The 24,996-nt window shown below is 43.2% G+C and overlaps 1 protein-coding gene across 8 annotated transcripts in view; it reads right to left on the reverse strand.

Moving 5' to 3' along the window:
• The window catches only part of CADPS (calcium dependent secretion activator), a 382,629-nt gene that overhangs the window by 29,699 nt on the left and 327,934 nt on the right, over window positions 1–24,996 (reverse strand). For 7 of the 8 annotated variants that reach the window (XM_084635496.1, XM_084635495.1, XM_084635491.1 and 4 more), the window contains 4 exons: window positions 17,794–17,868; window positions 16,094–16,177; window positions 5,352–5,384; window positions 982–1,089 (listed from right to left, as the gene is read on the reverse strand). In XM_084635496.1, coding sequence (XP_084491622.1) covers window positions 982–1,089; window positions 5,352–5,384; window positions 16,094–16,177; window positions 17,794–17,868 — 300 coding nt within the window. The remainder of the gene's footprint in view (window positions 1–981; window positions 1,090–5,351; window positions 5,385–16,093; window positions 16,178–17,793; window positions 17,869–24,996) is intronic. The other variant, XM_084635494.1, reaches the window with a different exon arrangement.

Here is a 24,996-nt window from a genome sequence, read left to right on the forward strand (position 1 = left end):
TTATTAAAATTCTAGAGCCAGAAGACTGAAGAATGAGTTGCTGAGAGGTGAAAGACAAGAAAGTTTGAATGTAAGCTGTTTCACACAGTCACAGAAATCAATATATAAACAAAGATCCTAGAAGAGACTGAAACACTAATGTTAAGTGCTTGCCATAAACATAAAACCTTCAGGGAACAATAGCTACAAGGACAGAAAGTGTGTCACACAACAAAAGCAACAGAGAGAGAGACAGGTACATCAGTTAACATGCATTCATATGTTGCATGTGAATAATAATAATAAATAAATAAATGTAAATGTAGGCTGCTGGGCATCAAGGTCAATGTTCTCTTTTACAGGTTATCAATTATTTGGCGCAGGGGGCGGAGTGGGAAGGGGACAAAACTCCCGAAAAATCTGTGTCCTTTTGACTAGAGCAACCATCCCATTTTCTCCAGGGAGACCATATTATAGCTTTTACATCTGGTGCACAACATAGTCCTTCTGAAGCATGAAAACACAGATTTTATCAGCTACCTTTTGGTTATTATTTTAAAATATAAAAATGTAGCAGAGTTCATTTTCAAGTTTTGAGTGCTGGGCAGTCAGAAACAATTAATTTAACATACCAAAGAGATGGTCCCCGACTAACACATCTGTCATAAAATTGCCTCGGATTTTAATGTTAAGAACAATGACCAAGATGTTCCTCTTATAGGAAGATTTCTCACAAACTTAACGTAGTAAGTATTGGCTTAAAAGATGCTGTTATCTTACAAACCACACACATAAAGACCAGGACACAGCAGATCAGAGTACAGAGTTAGAGCAGGCGGACAGCAGATAAGAGCCTTAGTCAGAAGGAAAGGAAAGATTTTTTGTTTTGTAATCTATAACCAATCAATTTTCTCAAAATGTGACTTATCCTCCTGTCTTATTTTGTCACATTTTGGGGGAGTCTCCTGCTTGGTTTCCAAGGAGGAGAAGGCATTTACTTACATCAAATAACCTTTCTATATACATCTCCTCATTGACCTTATCACGCAAGACATCCTGAGAGTGGCGAACAAATGTCACATAGGCATCAGCAACATCCATCCCCGGCTTCTGTATGGAAGAAAAGAAGAGAGAGAAAGAAAAACATAAACATCTTCATATAAGGCAGCTCCTTTATGTAATCCTGTTGCTGTTGTTTCTCTCCTCAAGCTCCCTGCTGTCCTTAAACTGTTGTTGTGCACCACACTCCCCGTGGATACCTACGGTACACTTGGGTGATACCACGGCTGGCTGCTTTGTATGCCGCAGAGCCAACGAGCCACTCTGTCTATGCAGCCTGTGCAGCACAAGATCATGCAAACACACTATCTCGCTTGCTTATTTTGCCTAGAGGGAAGCTACTCAGATGAATAAAGCCTTTCCTTGACACACTGATGCCAGGAAGTTCTCATGCTATGTTTGGTATTGTTGACCTAATTAATGAAACAACAAATCACGCGGCGGTTTTTCAGTGTCACCTTCTATATGCAAACCCTCTGTTCTATGAAGTTAGAAAGCTAACACCCAGCCCTAGTCTCTTGTTTCCTCTCCTAAGGTGCGAGAAGGTGTGCAGTAAGCAATGAACATTTTATTATTCACACCAAAATCACATTTCTTTGTTGTTTAGAACTTAGACTTTAGTTTGAACATAGACTTATATTTTAAAATAAACTAGTTAAATCATAAATCAGCTAATTTCCCAACATGTCTAAATCAGTGCTACATTTCTAGGATACTTACAGCTATAGCTATATCTGTACATATCGCCACATATATTCATTGGTTTTAAACCTTAACTTATAAGTACATTAGATTTGTGAAAGGCAGTGATACTTTTGATATTTTCTTTAAAGGAAGCTGCAACTGAAGTAGATGGAGAGGGACAAATATACTAAAAAACCCTTTGAGTTCACACTGCTTGATATGTTGAAATCAAACTGATCTCAAAGGAAACCCATTAAAATACTGTAACATGAGTCATTACAAGACCTGCCACAGAACCTTAAATTTCCATGGCACATTGTAAGTTGGTTAATAACGAGTGTCATTAGTTTTCATTACTGTGATTTACCTCAGATCACAAAGTATCGGTTCTCTCTAAGATGTGATTGTCAGCCACTGTAAATTGAAGTTAGTTAACACTTCTGTGTAATTTCCAGGGTGAAAATGAGGACCGTTTGGAAAGCAGTGGGGAAGTAGTTTTTTAATATAAAGCAAACAATTATCAAGCAAAGGGCCAATGCTTGGCCCTTGGGATGCCAGTAACATTTCTTAACACCTACTGAAACAATGACAAGGTATTAATTTGAAAACCAGTGAGGACAACACAAATGCGGCAGTAGTCAAGTGTTATACTTTGAAGCAATGTTCAGCATGCTGATTGTGCCAGTTTCATGGTGGCACTAAAAGTGTTGCAGTTTTTTGATACAAAACAAGTTTCTGAAATTAGATGTAAGTGATGGCTTATCTGCTCAATAACAGGATATGTTCTCTTTTCCCAAAGAAGGAACCCATAATCAAATATGGTTTTCTCTGCACTTCACCTAGAGATACTGTGGCTCACTGCTACTGTGGATGCTGCTTTTGCTTACACTGGTGAAAAGGAAGGCTAACTCCATCTAAGTTAATGGGGTTCCACCAATATTAAACCTGTGTGTGAGTATAATCTGGCCCATATTAACTAAACGATGGATTCCCAGCTTCAGGACACATTGTGATACAAGTGGCAGCCTATATTCACAGAGAACTCTTCTCAAAAATACACAGTCTTTCTTTCAGTTAGATATTGTTCTTTGACATTTACATGCAGATATATTGTGTCATCTCATTTCACACACACAAAACGGTAGTATGTATCAGCTAAACATCTATGAATAAAGGGTTATTTTAAATCTATTTCCTTATGCCTCCTGAACAGCTCAGTCCTCTCCATGTGATGCTGGCTTTGCTATACAATCACACAAAATGCACATTAATGACAATGTTGTAAGAGGTGTTGTAGCTCTGATGTTTCTTTTCCATTCTCTACCTTGAAAACACAACTGGGCTGTTTGAACTCTTCAAGGAGCATTTTGCCCCTTAATTTTCTGATCTGGAAAGAGAAAGGCTCTTCATAGCTACCTTAATTACAGGTTGAAATATGGAATCCAGCACCATCTCGCTGTGGACAAATCTTAATCGGACCAGTTGTAATTATTACCACTTGTAATATTTAGTTGTAATATTTAGTGAGCGATCATAAAATTGAAACAAAACAGAGTCCAGGTAACACTCCCAAATATGTGGTCACACACGTGCACAAGTATATTGGTGGACGTGTGTGTAGAAGAGCTGATGGTGGGGTGTAGAGGTTTTATTTAAAATGAGGTTGGAGTGAACTGCTCACATAGGGTAAGCCATGAGCACTGTGCAAGGCATCCCAAAGGAATGCCAAGAAACCCTTGATACTACATGACATCATCGTTTATTTTACAGGAAAATCTATTTTGGAAATGTTTGAGAGTTATATACTATTTTACTGGGACTCTTTCTTGTAACCCTCCACCTCGGAATGCCATACTCACTGGCAGTCCAACTGGGCAGGGCTCTGAGGGAGTCCGACAGCCCCCTGAAAAGCTTTTCTGTATCTGAAGTCATAGCAGCTGAAACTGCCAAATGTGCCTCAGTAACTTAGAAGCCTAGACATTTTTAAGGTCAGACATCTCAAGCTCTTCTACATGCAGGTGACTGCTGAGTTCCACTGGGAGGCTAAAAGCTGCCCCTTCCCAGTGTTATAAATGGCCCACTTCTATTCCTCAAGGGCCATGAGACACCAAACTTTAAAGCCAGGACATTTTTATGCAGAGAAATGTTCTTACTTGCCTGGGACTGAATCTTGTCCATACTGGACCCAAGGCAGGTGTACTTTGGGAGGGGAATTCCACATCTGGGGTAAGGAGATGGAAACACTTCTCTGGGGTTACCTACACTTGGAGCTGGGGATGCGTTACTCACACTAGTTCTGATTGAGCTAGTGTGCTCAAACTAGAAGGCCGCTGCAGCAGCGCGAGAGGCAGGAGGGGCTAACTCCCCCAAGGGTGTGCCCACCAGAGACTCGAGGTGCGTATTTGGGGTGGCGAGTCATGGCTACATTTGGTTTTTAGTGCGCTAGCTTGAGCCATGCCCGTGTGAGTATGTCTCCTCGAGCTGCGAATCACACCCCCAGACATACCCTCAGCCAGGTTGATTTTTTAGAAGCGGCTATTTGAAGATTGAAGATCCTCAGAGGGTTGGAATGTTAGAGTAAGACCCTAGGTGCACAACAAATTTATCACATTACTCTGCAATTTATCGCATGGGTATCACCTCCATAGTAAGAGGTGTGTGTCACACACACACTGAAGTAACCCTGTCTAGCTAACCTGGCATGTTTTCAAGGCCACTTGTACATTTCATTGATTTCTGTGGAGTTATGTTAGTTTACACTGGTGTGGCTGAGTGCAGAATTTGGATTGATGTATTTAAGTCTAAACTTGTTTTTATTTGTAAATACTCAGCATAAAGTCTGTCTGTAAATGTAACCTCATTTACCAGTAGTAATCCCTAACTCCAACTAGCATTCATATACTGCACTTAAACTCAATTTAAATGTAAATTTCTGGCAACCTAAGCGCTGTATCTAAGATCTCGAAGGGCTTTCTTCCTTATGTGTTAAGCTCTAATTAGAGGAGCCAATGTACAATTTTTCTTTAACAACTGTAAACGTGAGCAAATTTGGTTATTTTTTATTTTCAACAACACTGTTTCCCATATACACACACTGATAACTTACCACCATTTCCCTATACTTAAAACAAAAAGCATTTTCTGAAAGTGTAAAATATACCAGCAATTAGAAGAATAAAAATAAAACAGGCTAGCATGTGTGCTAGATATGTTTTGGCTCAGCTCTAACACGTTCTAGACTTTTCTCTCTGAAATTACACTCTATTTTATATATGCAAATTTCAATGAAAAAAACGATAAAACATAAAAAGATTACAGAATGCACTGTTATTTTTTGTAGTGACCCAAGTTCCTTGTGTAAATACGGTACCTATCTGATACTATGTGAAGTCCATTAGTTACGTATCCCTGCCTAGTTGCAGATCTCCATAGGATAAATGTTTAATATTGACACCAGCTACCGCAGGTCCTCCTTTCAGCTCAAGTGTTAGAATCCTCTGCTTATCACTCTGAAAGTCCTGGGGTCAATAGCAGCTGACAACCCACATTGAGGGGTTGTTACATGTGCAGTCAAACCAAACCACAATGCAAATTATTAAGACAGAAGGCAATGTTTAAATTGTGCTTACAGGTACATCGACGTATTTGGAAGCCGCCTTCACCTGTAAAGGAAAAAAACTAGACTTCAGACTAATGTTGATGTTTAATACATACAATAATATCTACAGATAACATTAGTACAACTTGATGCTGATTGAAAAATTGATGCTAAAGCAATATATTTCCTGTTTCAAAGAGGTGGTTTAAAAAGAAAAACCCAAGAGGGGTGGCTTTACTGTCGCTAAGGCACAAATTGCAGCAGATGATGGTGTGGGAGTTTTCCTTCTCCTTTTTCTCCATGAGCAGGGGGAAGTACAGGGATTCTGGAAAAGGCCTACAGAAATGTAGATACTTCATTATTTCTCTGGGGGCTTAATGCTGCCAATAAGCAGGGCCTTGTTCCCAACTCTCATGCCACATGAGTCAGATTTTAATCTATGTGGCTAAGGCAGGTATCCTCAGCTACACAACTCCTAGGTCACTGAGGAGGTTGTACCCAGACAAGCGGAGTGGGGGTGTGGAGCTGGGGCACACACAGGAGTCCTGGAGGCTGGCTGGCTAACGTGACTGGAAATAGGACAGGGGAATGTATTTTTGTGAACAGTTTTTGGGAGGAATGGATGGCCCAAGGGATTGGCAGTGGAATCAGTGCAAACCTAGTAGCCAAAAGTTGTTACCACAGCATGACAACTTGATGGCCTCATTCCAGTTCAACGTAAACAACTGTCCACATCCTAAGGAAATCCAAGACCACTGGAGCCCTTGCTGGCAGATCCAGCCCTGCCAGCCAAGGCATGCAAATACTCTCCATCCAATACAGCACTGAGGCATGTGGATGAGGAGGCCCAGGCAAGCCTGCACTGTGACTGCCCTCGGCACACAGACAGAGGAGTTCAGAGCTGACAAGCTGGGACTAAGCTCATGCAAAAGTTTAAGTTACATTTAAATTAGGGCTGCCAATTAATCACAGTTAGCTCCCGCAATTAACTCAAAAAAATTAATTGCAATTAATCACACTGTTAAACAATAGAATACCAATGAAATTTATTAAATATTTTTGGATATTGATTTCTATTACAACACAGAATACAAAGTGTACAGGACTCACTTTATATTGTTATTTTTATTACAAATATTTGCACTGTAAAATGATAAACAAAAGAACTCCTATTTTTCAATTCACCTCATAGAAGTACTGTAGTGCAATCTCTTTATCATGAAATTGCAACTTACAAATGTAGATTTTTTGTGTTACACAACTGCACTCAAAACAAAACAATGTAAAACTTTAGAGCCTACAGTCCACTCAGTCCTACTTCTTGTTCAGCCAATTGCCAAGACAAACAAGTTTGTTTACATTTACAGGAGATGCTGCTGCCTGCTTCTTATTTACAATGTCACCTGAAAGTGAGAACAGGCGTTGGCATGGCACTTTTGTAACACTGCAAGGTATTTATGTGCCAGACATGCTAAAGATTCATATGCCCCTCCATGCTTCGGCCACCATTCCATGCTTCCATGCTGATGATGCTCGTTAAAAAATAATGCGCTAATTACATTTGTAACTGAACTCCTTGGGGGAGAACTGTTTGTCTTCGGCTCTGTTTTACCCACATTCTGCATATATTTCATGTTATAGCCATCTCGGATGATGACCCAGCACATGTTTGTTTTAAGAACACTTTCACAGCAGACTTGATAAAACGCAAAGAAGATACCAATGTGAGATTTCTAAAAATAGCTACAGCACTCGACCCAAGGTTTAAGAATCTGAAGTGCCTTCCAAAATCTGAGAGGGACGAGGTGTGGCGCATGCTTTCAGAAGTCTAAAAAGAGCAACACTCAGAAGCGGAAACTATAGAACCCGAACCACCAAAAAAAGAAAATCAACCTTCTGCTGGTGGCATCTGACTCAGATGATGAAAATGAACATGCATCGGTCTGCCCTGCTTTGGATCGTTATTGAGCAGAACCCTTCATCAGCACGGACACATGTCCTGTGGAATGGTGGTTGAAGATGGAGGGACATATGAATGTTTAGCGCATCTGGCATATAAATATCTTGTGATGCCAGCTACAACAGTGGCATGCAAATGCCTGTTCTCACTTTCAGGTGACACTGTAAACAAGAAGCAGGCAGCATTATCTCCTGCAAATTGTAACCAAGTTTGTGTGTCTGAGTGATTGACTGAAGCAGAATTGCATGGACTTGTAGGCTCTAAAGTTTTATTTTACAATGTTTTATTTTACAATGCAAAGTTATTTTTTGTACATAATTCTACATTTGTAAGTTCAACTTTCATGATAAAGAGATTGCACTACAGTACTTGTAATGGGGGAATTGAAAAATACTCTTTGTTTTGTTTTTACAGGGAAAATATTTGTAATAAAAAATAAATATAAATGAGCACCGTCCACTTTGTATTCTGTGTTGTAACTGAAATCAATATATTTGAAAATGTAGAAAAACATTCACAAACCGTATTCTATTATTGTTTAACAATGCGATTAATCATGATTAATTTTTTTAATCACTTGACAGCCCTAATTTAAATTAAAATTTAATGAAAAACATAGTGGCAGAAACTGACAATCCCACCACAAGTAGCTTCAATGTGTGCAGCTTCCATTTCAACAGCTTCTGCCTCAGAGATTTTGCAATCAGTTCCAGGAAAGAAGAGCTGTCGGAGTATGAAAAACGCTGAGGGAAAAGCTAAATATAAGTGAACAATAATGCATCTTTCTATCGGAACTCACACAATCCTTAGCCCCTCTCTGGGAGTGGGGGATGATGTTTATCCTTTACTTGGCTTTTTTAACCAGCTTGCATGACAAATGGCAGGGATGGCTTTTCCATTTGTAGAGCACGATGCAAGAGTAGGGTCCCAAGCTGCTGAAGGGGGCACCCATGTTTTTCCACTCTGCTTTTGCTGCTGGTGTCTGGATGGGGAGATCTTTTTTCTTCCTCTCAACTGGCCCTGACATTGAAGAGGATTACAGGGCAAATCCATAGGTTGCAGAGCGTGTGTAGTCTGGGGACAGCCCTAAAGGTTATGATCAAGGCGCATTCCTGCCTTTCAGGATGCCAACAGTCCATTGGATAATTTTCTTATGTTCTCCTCTTCAAAGCTCACATTTAAAGATCATGTTGACAATCTGGAGGCTGTGGTACGTTTCCAGATATCTGACAATTACAAGACCCAAAACACTTGCTACTTCTCTGCTGCCCTTCATAATACATAACGTGTAAGCCTGTATGTCAGCCATAGCTGGCAAAGGATACAAGAGCTCCATGAGTTTCAGGTTCAACTTTTCAACCTGAGCAATTCCAAGCTGGATAGAGAGAGACCCTCTTACAACCGTATCATAAGGGAAGGCTCACAGCTGAGATCTTCCATGAAGCTTATGCTTTTAATTAGGATAAGCACGGGCTCACCATCCTTGTTTGGGTGTAAAAGCTCACCTGCTTTTTAAATATTTCTAAAGCTACCATTAAAACAGCCTAAATATAACACGCACACAGTTGCATCTTGGGATGAATAAATTATGTGTCCTGAATGAGGGGCTGACTGTATGTGTGAGACAGAATGTGTGAGTGGGTGGATGTATTTGTATGGAGTGTGTGAGGTGCGTGTGTGTGAAAAATTAAGCAAAACGAGGCGATACAAAAGACCAGAGCAGTGGTGACTGCTGAGGGTAACATTTCAAGCATTTTCAGCACTGAGACACCCAAACTGGGGTGAAAGAACAGGGGCAAGCCCTGGATATTTTAAAAACCCCACTAGTGGGCCTGGAACTACCTGGGTACAATTATAAGGACACAAAAAGCCAGCCCACCAGATCTCAAAATGGGCACAAGAGTCACCTGCAGTCCTTTTAAAAGTTTAAAATGACAAGTGAAACAGCTCTAGCTGTACCAGTGGGTTCGATGCAGGAATTACTGAGTGAGGTTCTCTGGCCTGCATCGTCCAGGAGGCTCTGAATGGATGTGCGGAATGAGCCCTTCTGGCTTTAAGGACTGAAACTCATAAAAAGAAATGCCAGAAGTGACAAGACACGGAACTACAGCAAAAATAAATGGTTCGGTCTCTCTGTGGTATTGACATGGCCTGCCGCACTTCACAATCTTCAGTGTATTCATCCTCACCACCCCCTGCGGAGATAGGATGGTGCTACAGTCCCCACTGGTCAACCAATGAGCTGGCTCCAGCACCGCGGGTGGCAATGGAAACTTTGCCATTGACTTGGACAGATGAAGGAGCCGACTGGAGCCTGAGCTGCCGCATAGCTATTTTCAGCACAGCAGCGCTAGCCCGACTTTGCCGACCTGGGTTCGATGGCTCAGGGCTGCGGGCTGTGTAGACGTACCCAAAGGGAGTCTCCCATTGACCAGGGACTTGAACCTGGTTGTCTTAAATCTTGGACTAGCATCTAATCATGGGACCATCCTTCCTCCCCAAGGAAAGATGTAATGAAAATAATTCAGTCTTCCTTCCACAATCTCCCCTCCACCCAGAAAAAGCTAAGTCTTTTTTTTTTTTTTTTTAAAAACAAAGTGAATAATGACTTGTTTTTCTCTAAAGTAAGATTTGGCTACATTTAGTGAAGTTTCCAAACAACCAGACGGCGTGCGAATTTTGCTAGGCTGCAGTTTTTCAGAAATGTGATTTTTCCCTGAAATGTCTCAGTTTACCATAAAAATTTGTGAAGAACAAAGATGAGATCTTTTCCATCTCCCCCTTGGGCAATATACGCTCTTTAGTTTTAATTAACATCGCTGTAATTCTTTGCTGCTCAATGAAAGAGGCCATCCAGAGTAAACACCTGCCATTGCTTGTGACTCAGTGGAACGTCACAGACAGATGCCCATCAAACGACTGGGCTGCCGACACTGAGAAACATTTGACTGTAAAAAAAAAAAAAAAAAAAGCCTGGCCAAATGTAGAAGGATATTTTCATTCTGAAGCTCTTTATAATGAGGCGGCTAGTGAGAACTTTACAGCTGATGTATTAAGTTAATATTGAATTTCAAGGCAAGAATTGAAAATAAGGATTTCCTACTAGGTGATAAAACTGTCTGTCAGAAGACCCCGGAGCACATGCCATTTCTGAGACTGGAAAACATAAGCTGGAAGGAGTTGGTAGGAGGGGGAGGAAGATTGCTGCTTCCTAGAATTAAAATGCTTGGATCACAGCGCTTTGTTTTATTTGTTCACACAGGGCAAGGACACGGCAGGCAGCACTACTCTGCTGCAATGAGCGATAGCTTCTCTTTCTGTCATTGCAAATACCACACACAGAAAACAGGCACCTTCCCTGCCCAAGAAGATACAGCTCAATCCTGCAGCGTGAGGAGTGCCCCAGTGAGGCCAGTGGGCGTCGAAGAAGCTCCGCGCAGTGCAGGACTGGGCCCACCCCCATGCTGGGGGTATGGGAAACAGCTTCATTAGAATACCTCTAAACTCTCTCAAACCCCGATTCAGGAGCTCTCTCTACCAGAGCAGGATTTCAGTGACTATGTGAAGCAAGTGCTTTAGCGCTGTCCTCAGTCACAGCCTAACACAATAAAGGTGGCACGGGGACATTTCCTGCCCACCCCTCCCTGCTGTCAGATGCACATTGTTGCTGCTCTGCACTGGGGTTCTCTGCTAAGAGCAGCCAGCTCATCCACCCTCCTTATTGATCATAAAATCACAGAACTGGAAGGGACCTCGAGAGGTCATCATGGCAGGACTAAGTATTATCTAGACCGTCCCTGACAGGTGTTTGTCCCACCTGCTCTTCAAAATCCCCAATGATGGAGATTCCACAGCCTCCCTGGGCAATTTATGCCAGTGCCGAACCACTGACAGCTCGGAAGTTTTTCCTAATGTCCAACCTAAACCGCCCGTGCTGCAATTTAAGCCCATTGCTTCTCGTCCTATCCTCAGAGGTTAAGAAGAACAATTCTTCTCCCTCGTCCTTGTAACAACCTTTTATCTATTTGAAAACTGTGATCATGTTCCCTCTCAGTCTTCTCCTTTCCAGACTAAACAAACCCAATTTTTTCAATCATCCCTCATAGGTCATGTTTTCTAGACCTTTAATAATTGTTGTTGCTCTTCTCTAGACTTTCTCCAATTTGTCCACATCTTTCCTGAAATGTGGCGCCCAGAACTGGTCACAATACTCCAGTTGAGGCCTAATCAGCGCGGAGGAGAGCGGAAGAATTACTTCTTGTGTCTTGCTTACAGTACTCCTGCTAATACATTCCAGAATGATGTTCGCTTTTTTTGCAACAGCGTTACACTGTTGACTCATATTTAGCTTGTGATCCACTATGACCCCCAGATCCCTTGCCGCAGTACTCCTTCCTAGGCAGTCATTTCCCATTTTGTATGTGTGCAACTGATTGTTCCTTCCTAAGTGGAGTACTTTGCATTTGTCCTTATTGAATTCCATCCTGTTTACTTCAGCCCATTTCTCCAGTTTGTCCAGATCATTTTGAACTATAATCCTACCCTCCAAAGCACTTGCAACCCCTCCTAGCTTGGTATCGTCCACAAACCTTATAAGTGTTCTCTCTATGCCATTATCTAACTCATTGAGGAAGATATTGAACAGAACCAGACCCAGAACCGATCCCTGACGTGCAGCCTTTGGGGGTTTCCCCTTGTTTACTGCCTTCCACTCCTTGGCCACTGTTGCCGGGGAACCACGCTTGATTTGGGGGAATACCCAAGCTCCCCTGCCCTCCTGGACAGATCATTCTCCTGTCCCCTTGACATGCTACAACTGAGCAGTGTCCAGGAAGGCTTCACTGATCCTGAACTTCCTCCTGGATATAACTCTCCTTTCCCCCTGGCCTCCCTGCTCCTCAACTTCCTCCTGGATATAACTTTCCTTTCCCCCTGGCCTCCCTCCTAAGACCTGTGCTTGGCCGTGCTTACATCTGACCGGTGGTCAGGAGATCTCCCCTGCACCAATACTCTTCCTGCAGACACCCTTCCCTGCCCACAGCATCAGCATTGCCAGTGCATGCCAGCACCCACTTCCCCACCAGCTGATCAGCCTAAGCCATCCTCCACTTGCTGGGTCACTGTGTCTCAACAGGCTCTCCCTGCTTTGTCCCTCCTGCTACTGCCACCAAACTTGCTCCCTGTTCTCCCGCAGCTTCAAAATTATTAGTATTTTCAGCCAGCCAGGGCCTGTGTTATTCTCAGTGGGGTGCAAAGGTGCCCTGCACCTCTGGCCAGTTTGCACTGCCCACCTCACCACGCTTTAATCAACCCTACACCTTTAGAACAATGCTGCTAGGGAACTACCTGTCTGCATTAATTCTTTACTGGTGCATATCCAACATGCCCATCCTTCTCCAGAGACCCGAGACTCCTCTTTCCATCCAATCCACAGGTATGGTCTGAGTTCCAACCCTGCATGGTTTCAAGGCTTGCCTGGGAGAAGGTTGGGGGCATTTACTGCGTTATGAGATCATTTGCCCATGCAGCTGAGGGCTCGGTGCTGAAGCATGAAAGCATTGTCCATGGCTGCCCCAGACTCTTTCATCCCGACAGCGTGCATCTCTTGGATGTCACAGCAGATGTGTTCACTGTGGGTTCTCCATGTGGGCTGAGAGCTGATTGTACCGATATAGATAGGGTACATCAGCTAGCCTGAAGCCTAGTGACATCCATGGCAGTGGGCACAGGTTGAAGGGACAATAAGTATATTGGGTGGTGCTGGCTGGTTTATCCAAACACAAAGACATTGGGGTTTTTCCCATTTCTCTACAAATTGCACCAAACCTCCTTCGGAGCACAGGGGAGAGGCTTTGCGAGAAGACCCGAGATCTCACGTGAGAGTCAGTGGTTTCTTCATGCAGCAGCTGGCACAGGGCGGCAAGCCTTGGTTTTAAGAGGGTAAGTTAAGCCCGGTTTGGTTTTTAGACATCGAAAATGGGGAATGCTGGTGACAGCTTGGGGTGGCCATTGCCTTCTCCCCTTCCACAGCTGCCAGGACAGGTTGCCTCCCAGTAGTCATCCTGCGTACAGTTCCACGGCTTAATCAAGCCGCAGCCACTTGGTCGAAATCCAAATATCCTTCCTCCTCCCATTGCTCTTGGCAATTCCGACATGGAGATAGGGATTCCATTCACACAGCAGTAGAAGGGAACAGCACACGCCAAACCATTCAGTGTAAACAGTGTGATGTGGTGTGAGAGATGCAGCATCCACCAAGGAGCAGCTGGGATTCGCAGAGAAGGAAGAATTGCACATTGCACTGTCTACCCAGGCTGACGCTGGCTCTTCCGATGCCTGAAAATCTGCCGCCTCCACAACCTCTGCCGTTGGCACAGGAGCACGCTCAGACTCTTCTGCAAGGCGCACTCAGATGAAGGAAGACAGCCAGCCTCAGCCCGCCACCCCTCTCTGCAAGAGAGGGACTCCTGCTGAAAACGAACGCTGCCCGTGGTTTTGTTCTAACGACACTGGTGTGTTCAAGGGGATTCTAGGGCAGTGAGGGGGAAGCAACAGGACAAGGGAACATGGGACAAAGAACCACCGAAACACAAAGAAAGGGGGGATTAGTCTCACAGAGTTAAACAAAAGAGAAGGGAGAAGGCACGCATGCCTGAGTTTACAGGGACAGTCAGTTCGTGATGAATCAACTGCAAGATATTGCGGAAGATCTCTTCACAGCAAACACGACTCTACAGTCCCACCAAGGTCAGTGACACCGAGGGAGCTGTGCTGGTGACAACGAGATGAGTGGGAGCTGTACGTGGTCTTACTTCTTCTAAAATTCCCAGAAATTTGAGATGGGAGAATACAAATCCTGGTCCAGGGAAATCTGGCCGAGACATGAAATTCATACTTAAATGATTTCATAGAGGCCTGTGGAATGAGAGGTCATACCAGTACTATTAGGTCATGGAATGAACTCTACATGTGAGAATATTGATAATGTGTAATGGTAATGAGCGTGAGGTCTCCTGCCCACTCTCAGTTGAATTACTAGTGATTACAAGATACAGAGGCTTTACGTGTGTTTGTAATGGGGCCTGATGGGCCAGATTTTCAAAGAAGTTTCCAAAGCACATTCACAAAATTATTCACACACATAGGTAGGTGCAAAGGAGGTATTTGTGCAGCCATTTGGGAGTAGAAATAGAGTCACAGAAAAATAGAAATGAAGGGCTGGAAGGGACCTCAACAGGTCATCAGGTCAAAAACATAAAACCTGTTTTTAAGCCCACATGAAAAGTTTTAGTGTTGCAAAGAGATGTCCTTGCAAATCTTATGGGGTCCATTTTCAGAGGACCTTTGAAAATTGGCCCTTGTGTGTCTTTCCTCTGCAGTTATCAAAACAAATGGGTAATACAGCTTGGCACTGATAAAACTTAGTTGCTAACACGACAAGATTTGTAAACTGTATTCATACAAGAATACCATTCACATCCATTCTGTTGCAGAAAAGCAGTCAACGTTACAGGTCAACGTTCAGTGGGAGAAGCAGTGTTTTAGCTCTGCGATGTTTCTTAGAAATGAAATGTGGTTTCAGAGGCTCGGTGCACAATGCTGAGAATTTATACCCTCATGCCATTATTTTCCTATCCTCTCTTCTTTCAGAAGCAATATGGGACTGTCCAAGTTTCACATTATATTGCTTCTTGAAACGTGCACCACAGCTGCTAATGATGGTAGGGTTTGAAACACATATGTGATAACCCTTCTTTTGACTATGAAAGTTAGACAAATAGTGCAATCCCCATTCCCTTCAAATGTTGCTCGGAAGAGTAGCTCCAACACCTAACGTGTAGAAAGGTGGAATGTTGTTGCTGAGGCATGCTCTCAAGGCTCCTAAGCTGTTACAGCTGCTCAGTACTTCTGTCCTTGGAGCTCCGGCGTTATTAGCACTAGCAGAGACCGCAGCCTGCTAGCTCAGCAGACCTCGATGTTACTCATAGAGAAAGACCATAGGTACAGTTGGGTGACAAAGGCACTGGGCCAGGTTTATTGCCCTCAACGCACAGTCCTAACAACTCACACAACTTGCACAAGTACATTAATATGAGTGCCCTGTGGCAAGGGGAGGCTCAGTCAGCAGTGGGAGTTTCTGTTGTCTCCTTGGCCACATAAAGGATTAAGGCGAGGTACCGCAACACTTATAGAACGAGACAAACAAGTTACGTGCTACTACACACTTTTCATGTCATCTGTTTGTTACCTCCCCTTGTACCTTGTTCCTGATATTTTGGACAAAACACTGCTATTCATTATTCTGTCAAACTATCTTACCTTGTACTAGACTGGGGTGTATTTGTACTAGCCTTCTGTAATGTATACATGCAAATATCTACTGCCTGGTACTTCTTAGGAGTGCCTATGTTTTAGTAACACTAGCAGCAACTTTGCCAAGTTCATGTTCCGGACAGTAAACTTGTAAGGATCTGCTTTAATACATGGCCTGACTTTGGTTCACAGCCTCTAGTTCAGGCCTCAGGTCTTGCGCCAGCCCCAGTGCTCCAGACTCTTCCTTTCTCCTACAATATGGTGTTTGAATATCTTTTAACTTTATTATAGCATGGTAATCCAGTGTTATCAGCTATTTACGTTAAGCTTTGTGTGTATGTAGTAAGCTGTTTGCTTATTTTTTGAGCTCTTACAGTGTTAAAATAGGATAGAAAGAAAGGGTTATTCCCCAAATAATCTATTAGAAGACCTGAATGAGTTTACAGTAAAACATAGGAAACCAAACAAAAAAACAAAAGAAACAGATTTTCTCTACTTACAGTAAATGACAAAAAAGAAGAAAACAATGTCCCTTCATCATATCTGGACAGTTTGGCCAGGACTCCTTCCAGAATGGTGACAAACTATTGAAAAGGAAAATATTTCAGTCACTTTTAAACATAGAGGGAGAGATTCTGATCTAATTTATAATGGGTTAAATCAGGATTAATGCCAACAAAATCAAGGTTTACAATGATGTAAGTGAGAGCAGGACCAAGCTCAGATTGTCTATAACCGATAACCTGCGCTCTAAGTTCAGAACCATGTCTTGCATAGCATTTAAGCAAAGAATGAATGTCACAAACCTTTTTTGGCACTACACAGCTTACCTCTAATGATATAAATCACTCGGATGATATTGGTAACCTTGTCTCCTTTCTGGGTAATGTTGGAGAGCTTGTGCTCCCTCTAGTGGGAGCCAATGAACACCCGCTCCTAAGAGGGGAGGTCAGATGGCTCATGCTCCCAGTGAGAGGGATCAAGGAGGTGCCATGTGGTCTGTCTTGCTGGAGACTCAGACTGGCATATGTTGGGAGACTATGTTTAAAGGTCTTCACATTGAGTAACAGTAATGGCTGACATCTGGGTTGCAATATTGCTCTCAGTTTGAAACTAGAGAACAAGCAGTTTGGACATGTATCCTACCTACTTATGTATCTATCCTAGTATTTATCGCCATGATATTTCAGAGCTGAGAGATGAGCACATCTAAATTTAAGCATCTGAAATATCGGACCACTCTCATTAAAAATCAATTTCCATACAAGTGAACATATTTTGTAATGTGTTTCTTGGCACCATAATGCCATAGACTGCCCCAACCAAGATCAGAACCATGCTAGATGCTGCATATGCATGTAGACAGGTTTCAGAGTAACAGCCGTGTTAGTCTGTATTCGCAAAAAGAAAAGGAGGACTTGTGGCACCTTAGAGACTAACCAATTTATTTGAGTATAAGCTTTCGTGAGCTACAGCTCACTTCATCAGATGCATACTGTGGAAAATACAGAAGCTGTTTTTATACATGGTCTGTGTGTATAAAAACATCTCCTGTATTTTCCACAGTATGCATCCGATGAAGTGAGCTGTAGCTCACGGAAGCTTATGCTCAAATAAATTGGTTAGTCTCTAAGGTGCCACAAGTACTCCTTTTCATATGCCTGTAGAGTCCCAAAGAGCTCACAACCTAAATAGACATCTTGGAATGTTTCCTGGTACCACAACATCATTGACCAACTTGTTAAATGAGCCTCAAAACAGCCCCTACAAACAAGAATACATTTTATGAGGACAACTTTTTGCATGCGTTTGGTGTGTCAATGGGACAGATGTCTTCATGGTCTATGCAGAGGGAAATCCTTCTATCAGTATGTAATAGCACCCCCTAGTGAGTGCAGTTTGTGTGCGTGACTGTGGGTGTCTGTGAACACAAGATGGTGGACACAAATCCATAGATGCCTCCTTAAAAAACTGTGTATTTTTTTGGCCCCGTTTGTCAATCCTGCTCAACGGCGTATTGTATTCCAGGCAACTCCCAATCATCAGAGAGTCATGATGAAAGGAATGAGTGATACACAATCTTTCCCGCGAGAAACAATAAGCCAATTCAACTTCTTAATGTGTCACATTTTAATGGAAATGCACATATAAAAAAAAGTGATGTTAACAGTGAATCATTTCACCTGAAGCCGAAGGTTACCTTTGCCACTAAGAGTGTTATCATTTCTTTGACTGTTTCTTCAATTAGTTCATCTATTTTTGAATGGTACTGGTGCTAAGAAAAAAAAAAAGAGAAAAGGCAGAGGTAAATATTAGCATTGATCCAAGTGATGGCACTGTGATTATTAGCCTCTTCCTTTGGTAAATAGAATTTGTAATAGTATCAGCTAAGAAACAAGCAGTTTATTACCCTCTGCTCCACTGATGTGGATCGTAATCACTTACATTTATACAGGATTTTTAATTCAGAAGAATCTGATCGCACTTCCAAAGCATGGGCAAACCTCTGAAATATGCACGCAGCTTCACTGACACCAACAGAAGCCAGTGCTTAATTTGGTGCCAGGGCTCAAGCAATTTTTTTTTACATTCATACCTGATGCAGCAAGCCCAGAGGTGCTGGAGCCATGAACTGCCAAGCCCAGAGGTGCCGGGGCTCAGCCCTAGAAAATCATGGCTGGGATGATTTAGTTGGGGATTGGTCCTGCTTTGAGCAGGGGGTTGGACTAGATGACCTCCTGAGGTCCCTTCCAACCCTGATATTCTATGATTCTATGAAATTAAACACTGATAGGAACTAAACGTGTGTGTCAGAGGGGGGTCTTTGGCCCTTATATCCCATGTGTACAAATATAATACTTACTACACCTAGGGCTTTCTACAGTGTTGTACCAATGTTAACTAATTCATTTTATAAAGGAATAATTTAACTGCCTATTGAAATGCAGCCATCACTGGGATAGAATGTGGCAATTTTCCCAGGGCACAGCCACGCCCCCTTGGAGCTTAGGAAAGGCAGTGATGGCCTTCTGCAGAAGGAATGGTAAGGGTGACATTTGAAAGAAAAGAGGCCGTAACTGGAATATCCCGAACCATTTGAGGAACGCTGCAGCACCTGTGCTATAGAATCTGTTAGGCTCCGTTTCAGCAAAGCACTTGGGGTATGGCTGTGCTGCCTCTGGGACTGAGCTCCCAGCCTGGGTCCCGAGACGTGGGCTAGCAGGGTTTTGAGTGAGCACGCTAAGAATAGCTGTGCAGATGTTGCTTTGACATTGCAGCTCAGGCTGGAGCCTGGGCTCTGAAGCCGGGGGTGTCTAAACAGCTGTTTTTAGTGCACTAGTGCAAGGCCTACTAGTGCAAGTCAGTGGTGCTGGGCTGGGAAGCTCATTTCCAGACGCAGTGGACACAGACCTTTAGCACGCGTTCAAGTTAAGTGGCACAGAAGCAAGTGCTTAAAGTTAAGCACTTGTTTAAATGCTTGTTGAATTGATGCCTTCATGATCATAACAGAATCAAGATCTGTGTTTCGTCTCATGCACCTCCATCAGCACAGTACCACCCTGCTAGTACCATTCTGGCCCACTGGTTCAGCACTGGTGCCCAGGAAACCTACTGATTGACCAGTACCAGTCCTTGGAGCACCAAGGTTTTTCCACGGCACCTCCCGTCCAATACCAACTGGACCAAACCTCACTTAGCTTTTGAGCTTTGATGCAACCACAGTTCAAGGTGGTCTGGCTATAATAGATACAAAACATTTTTTGGCTAATGTAGAAAAACTTCAGTTAGAGGATTTAATTATCAAAAAGCTACAGCATATTCTTATCTTCAATAAACTGAAAAATATATATTTTCCAACATAAAACATTTGATTTTTAAATAAAAAATGTAAAGCATTGATCTTAGTCCCTTGTTTGCACTAATATTGTTTTAAAAGGTTAACATCAAATGACATTGAAAGAGACAAATCTGCTGTAAACACTAATCATGCTTTGGGAAAACAAAGGCCATGAGGGCAATTAAAAGTGTTGGACACTGGTCCCTCAACATTTACTAAGTAGTTTCTATTTACTAGGTAGTTTGAGCTGCTCTATATTTTCTTTTCCAATAAAACAATAACATGTGATTACAGGAACTTGGAAAAAAGAAAAAAAATGTAGGACACACTTACCCACTCTTTAGCAAACTTTCAGATGATTGGGGACAGAAATTAAGAGGAAGGTGCAGAAAACAGGAAAAAGAACACATAAAAATAAATAATAAATAACATAATTTTTTTTTAAAAAAGGGGACCTAATTCAATGGGGCCATGAAAAAAGCAGCAGCTTGCACAGAAACAATAAGCAATGGGAAATGAAACATGAATAAAAACTCATTTAACTGAAATACCAGAGATCGTTACCTGTAATATTTTTAGGAGGCAAAAGCGGGGGAGGAGGAAATGATCTTGCACAGAATACATTCTGTACGTCTCCGATGACAAAGTACAAGGACTTGTTTTCATTGTACTTGGAAGCCAGACAGCAACAATATGTAAAATGTTACAGCTGAGTTTCAATGTAGGTGAACTGAATTAAGGACTGGACTTGAGATTATCAGTCTTGGCACTGGACTAGGGCAGTTGTGTCAAGTGGTGCACCCAAAATCTAGCATTCCTCACAAGCCAGATTAAGAAGTAATAGAGTGAGCATTTGGCTGAACCATGGAGACAGACCAAATGAAGATGAGAGCCCCAAATACCAGGGTGGTGCTTGCCCACTTCCATATGGGCAATTTAGTGGCTGGGGGAATTTAGTGGCAAAAACTATTTTTCTACAAACGAACATTTGCCTCCTGAAGAATTTTTGTTTCAATGTCCTGCTTTGTGGGTCCAAAATCTGTATCAATGCCTTATAGTAACTATAGTTACATGACAAATATTCTTATATATGTAGTGTGACAGGGTCAGGCCAGATGGCTACAGGAGAGTGATAGAAGGCAGATATATTAGCCCCAGGTTAAATAGGTCCCTTTTCCCTGGATAAGGTAACAGGGAAGGTTCCAGAACAATCAGGAACTTTCTGGAAACAATCAAGGCAGACAGGTTGATTAGAACATCTGCAGCCAATCAAGAAGCTGCTAGAATCAATTAAGGCAGGCTAATCAGGGCACCTGGGTTTAAAAAGGAGCTCACTTCAGTTTGTGGTGTGCGTACAGGAGCTGGGAGCAAGAGGCGCAAGAAGCTGAGAGTGAGAAGGCCTACTACTGGAAGACTGAGAAGTACAAGCATTATGAGACATCAGGAGGAAGGTCCTGCAGTGAGAATAAAGAAGGTGTCGGGAGGAGGCCGTGGGGAAGTAGTCCAGGGAGTTGTAGCTGTCAAGCAGCTGTTACAGGAGCCACTGTAGACAGCTTCAATCCACAGGGCCCTGGGCTGGAAGCCGGAGTAGAGGGCGGGCCCGGGTTCCCTCCATCCCTCCAACTCCCTACTTGATACCTGAGGAGTTGAACTGGACTGTAGGTTCCACTAGAGGGGAAGGTCCCTGGCCTGTTCCCCGGATCCATCTGAGTGAATGGCAGATTTGAGCCACCAAAGTGAGGGCTGCTGTGAACCTCTGAGGGGAACAAATCCGCCAATAAGTGCAGGACCCACCAAGGCAGAGCAGGAACTTTGTCACAGTAGCTACATTTCACTTACTCATCAGAACCTATTTGGCCTACTTTAAAATCTGGAGATCTCACACCAATCAGGAAAGGCAGCTGCAACTGCTGAGCACAAAGGTGCACCCAGAGGAGCTTGGTTGAATCCAGAGGGTGCATCCCCCATCTTGGACCAGGATCTGTATGAAGTGATGGTGAATAGGAATGGATTTCGGCATGTATCTGGAGGGGTGGAGTTTTCTCCATGTTCTCCTCCCCTTGACTGCATCTTCTATCTGTTGGGAAGTCCTGGAAACAGAGCAGAAGGCATCTGTGGAATGTGACAACTCCCGTATGGGTGGGGAAGGCTCCACCCACATCTGGGAGAGAAACTGGCCCGGTGCCATGTGGAGCGGAGAAGGCAGCGAGAGGACGATGAAGCTGGGAAGTGCAGCTGAGGGTCTGATGGAGCACAGCAGTGCTGTGAGTCGGCATGGTGCAGGCAGAATAGGAGGTGGTGGAAAGGGAGTCTGATTGGGTGCTGGAGCTTGAGGTTGGAGGAAGGAAAGGTATTGAGAGGATGGTGAATTAAAGCCACAGACAGCAGAAGTGTCTGCTTGCACCTGCCTGATACAGCTATAGGCTGGCAAGGGGGCGTCTGACCTAGGCCCCACTGATCTGTCCCAAACATCCCCCAAGTCTGACAGCCATTTGAGAAACAGAACGCAGTGTGCGTCAGATCTCGTCTGAGCAGGGGCTAGCGGCTGTCCGGGAGAAGTGCTTCCAGCAGTAAGCAATGGCAGTACGATCCATAGGCAGAATCCGAGAAGTTCTTTCCATGCTTGCTGGAGGCGGGGGTGCCATCTCCCTTGTTTGTGATCTTCAGAATAACTATTACTGCTCAGTTTCATTTTGGGAGGTAGAGACTTGTCCACCTCCTCTGCATCCTTCCTCCTGAGGTGTAAAGTTTCTCCATCTCTTTCCTGCGGGAATGTACGCTCTCCTTTCTGCTGCAATTTCCCCATGCGGGATCTCTGTATCTCCAGCAGCCACGACCATGTTTGCAGAGGTTTACTAAGGGTGGCGGATGACTGGTGGAGCACTGCCGGGGAGCAGCACACCAGTGTTGCAAATAGTGTCAGCACACCCTAGTGGAAGCAACTCGGAGGATGTAACCCTTTTGGGGGCGTGCGCACTGCCAAGTAAGTGCAGAACAATGAAGCTTCCATCAAATGCTATAGACACTAACAGAGCTATGGAATTTGGGCACGTGCACTAGTTTTTGAGCGTGACTCCGTGCACACCTAACTCAACTCCAGCGTGTGCAGAGAGAGTGGGATTACATGGGAAAATGCAAAGCAAGACTCGTCACGTCGGTGCTGGAGCTCACCAATGACAAGCTGGGTGTGCACAGAAGCGCACATGGGCTTTTTGAAGGCATGGCCCATTGTAAATGGTGAGGTACTGAGTTTAAGTCAAAGTTCCATCCACTCAATTTTAGGTCTTGCATATTAGCCCAAAAGACATACTTCATTTGCCTCATTTAGCACATTATTTTAATGAAGGAGTTTTGTTTGCTGGAGATGTGTGTGGGGGGGTGAAGTTTGTTGCTGTTCATTCTCATGGGATAAATCATGGGTTTTCACTAAAAGAATGGCTAGGTGTGTGTAAAAAAATACAGTGTGAAAAGTACTGGCAAATCTATTTTCAACTAAAAGCTTGTTAACAAAGCAAATAAGAAGTGCATGGAGAGCACTAACATGGAGCCCGAGAAGGTAAATGACTTTCTAAGTGGCAGAACATCCATCGCGGCTGCTGTCAGGAGGGGCATGGGACTCCCGCAGCTGCTGTCCAGTGGTGGAGGCTGCTCCTCATTCTGAACACAGGAGGCCGAATTCAGAGCTGGCATAAGTGGAATTCCACTGGAGCCAAACCTTAACACCGAGTCGGCATTTGGCCTCTTAGGTTTTTAGGTCAAACTCGCCCTGTTTATCAAAGCCCTGGCCACAGCAGCCCAATCCTGGGCCATGACCAGCTCTGCACACCCCAGCTCAGCTTAGGAGAGGGGAATGCTTTAAGCCACCTTTGTCCTCCACTGCTTCTGAGGATGCCATACTCCTGGCTGGTCTCCCGCTGTAAGATTGGCAGTGCCCCCAAGGGGGCACGATGGCAGGCAGGAAGCACAAAATGGAGTTGGCCATGTCGTCTTTCTCCTGGCCTTGCTCCCTAAGGTGGTTGCAGGGAAGGTATAAGAAGCTCTAAGACAGATGATCCCTGCCTCTGGTGTTCGTCCCATGGCAGGCAAGGTTGGATTTAGGGCTGCTTAGTGCTGGCCATGCACCATGCAGTGGCTGCAGTACAGTCCAGGCCTGGGGCTTCTGAAATACAAAGCATTTCTGAGAAACCTGGCAAAAATGATTGGGAAATGTCACCTGCATGTAATATATTGGCATACCTCTACTGCCAAAGCTCTTGCGTTACTGGCTTTACCGACTAGAGATTCCATCCTGAAACTGAAGGTGGAAATCCATTTGACCCTCCCTTTGTAAATAATTACCCAGCTAGGAAAAGGTTGTGTTCTGGATCTGGCACAAAAGGATTTCTAAGAAAATGCTTCTTTTGCAAAAGTTGGTTTCATATTCTACAGATCCTGACATTTCTTATGAGAATGCATCTGGTTTGAGGTCAAATAATTGATCTTTTTCATTCAATTTAACAAAAACTTTTGAGAGAGTTAATCACAATTCGCTATTAGATAAATGAATAAAATCCACAATTTCTACACTAAAATTACTCCACTTGACTTCACGTGATGTATATTTTGCCTTGTCATGTAACAGATTGTGGGTATGCTGTATTTCTGTTAGGACCATCTGACCTTGGGTATTAAATAAAAACATACTAGACCAACTGAGAAACATTTAATACATAAATGTATATCAATTGATGTATTAAAAATTCAGAGAAAAAATAAATATTTAAGATGGTAAAGTATGTTTACCAAATGTTTTAACAGCTGCTTTTAGATATAAGGACAGGGAAATGAGACGATGGGTATGTTTTCAATCGAGTAATACTTTTAAAATGCGTCAAACAATTTGTATGTCTGTTAATATAAAGTGAATGCAACTTAAGATAGTTTTAAAAGAAAGGGCTTGTAGGTAAAAATGCTAAAAGTCAGGTCAAATCATAGCTCAAAAGAGTCTGTCTGTACTAGTGTGTGGCTTTCACTAAGATAAAAATTGATGGTATGTTTCCAAGCAGTGTCTACTTTGACTAGAGCTGCGCAAACTATGACATTTGAACAATTTATTTGACAATTTTACCCCTTTTTTGGGGGAACAGCCTGCCAACAGATCATAATTTGTATGAACTTGTTTGCTATTTGTTGTTGGATGAACAGATTTTAGATACACATTGAATCTAAGGACTATTCATGAGCTGTTCATGGAGAGAAATTCACCCCTGTGCAGGAGGAGTTCAGCACAAAACCTTTGAACCACTTAAAGCCCTTTTTAAGGAGTTAAGAAAGACTTAGTGAAACCTTACATGGCCATGTGCATTGGGGAGAACTTCACCTACAGTGCATTATAACGGGGTATGAGGAGGCCAAATTGATATCCGGTTTCCAATTTGGTGGTTACATGTTTTTAGTCTATTTGATGATAGTCTCTGAGTTTAGCTTAGAATTGGAATGGAATAGCTGGAGTAGCATTTCTGGATACAACAATTACAAACACACGCACACACACACACTCTCATATTTTAATCTTTATCAACCCTT

The sequence above is a fragment of the Lepidochelys olivacea genome (genome assembly GCF_965140295.1).
Source record: "Lepidochelys olivacea isolate rLepOli2 genome assembly, chromosome: 7".
NCBI lineage: Eukaryota > Metazoa > Chordata > Testudines > Cheloniidae > Lepidochelys > Lepidochelys olivacea.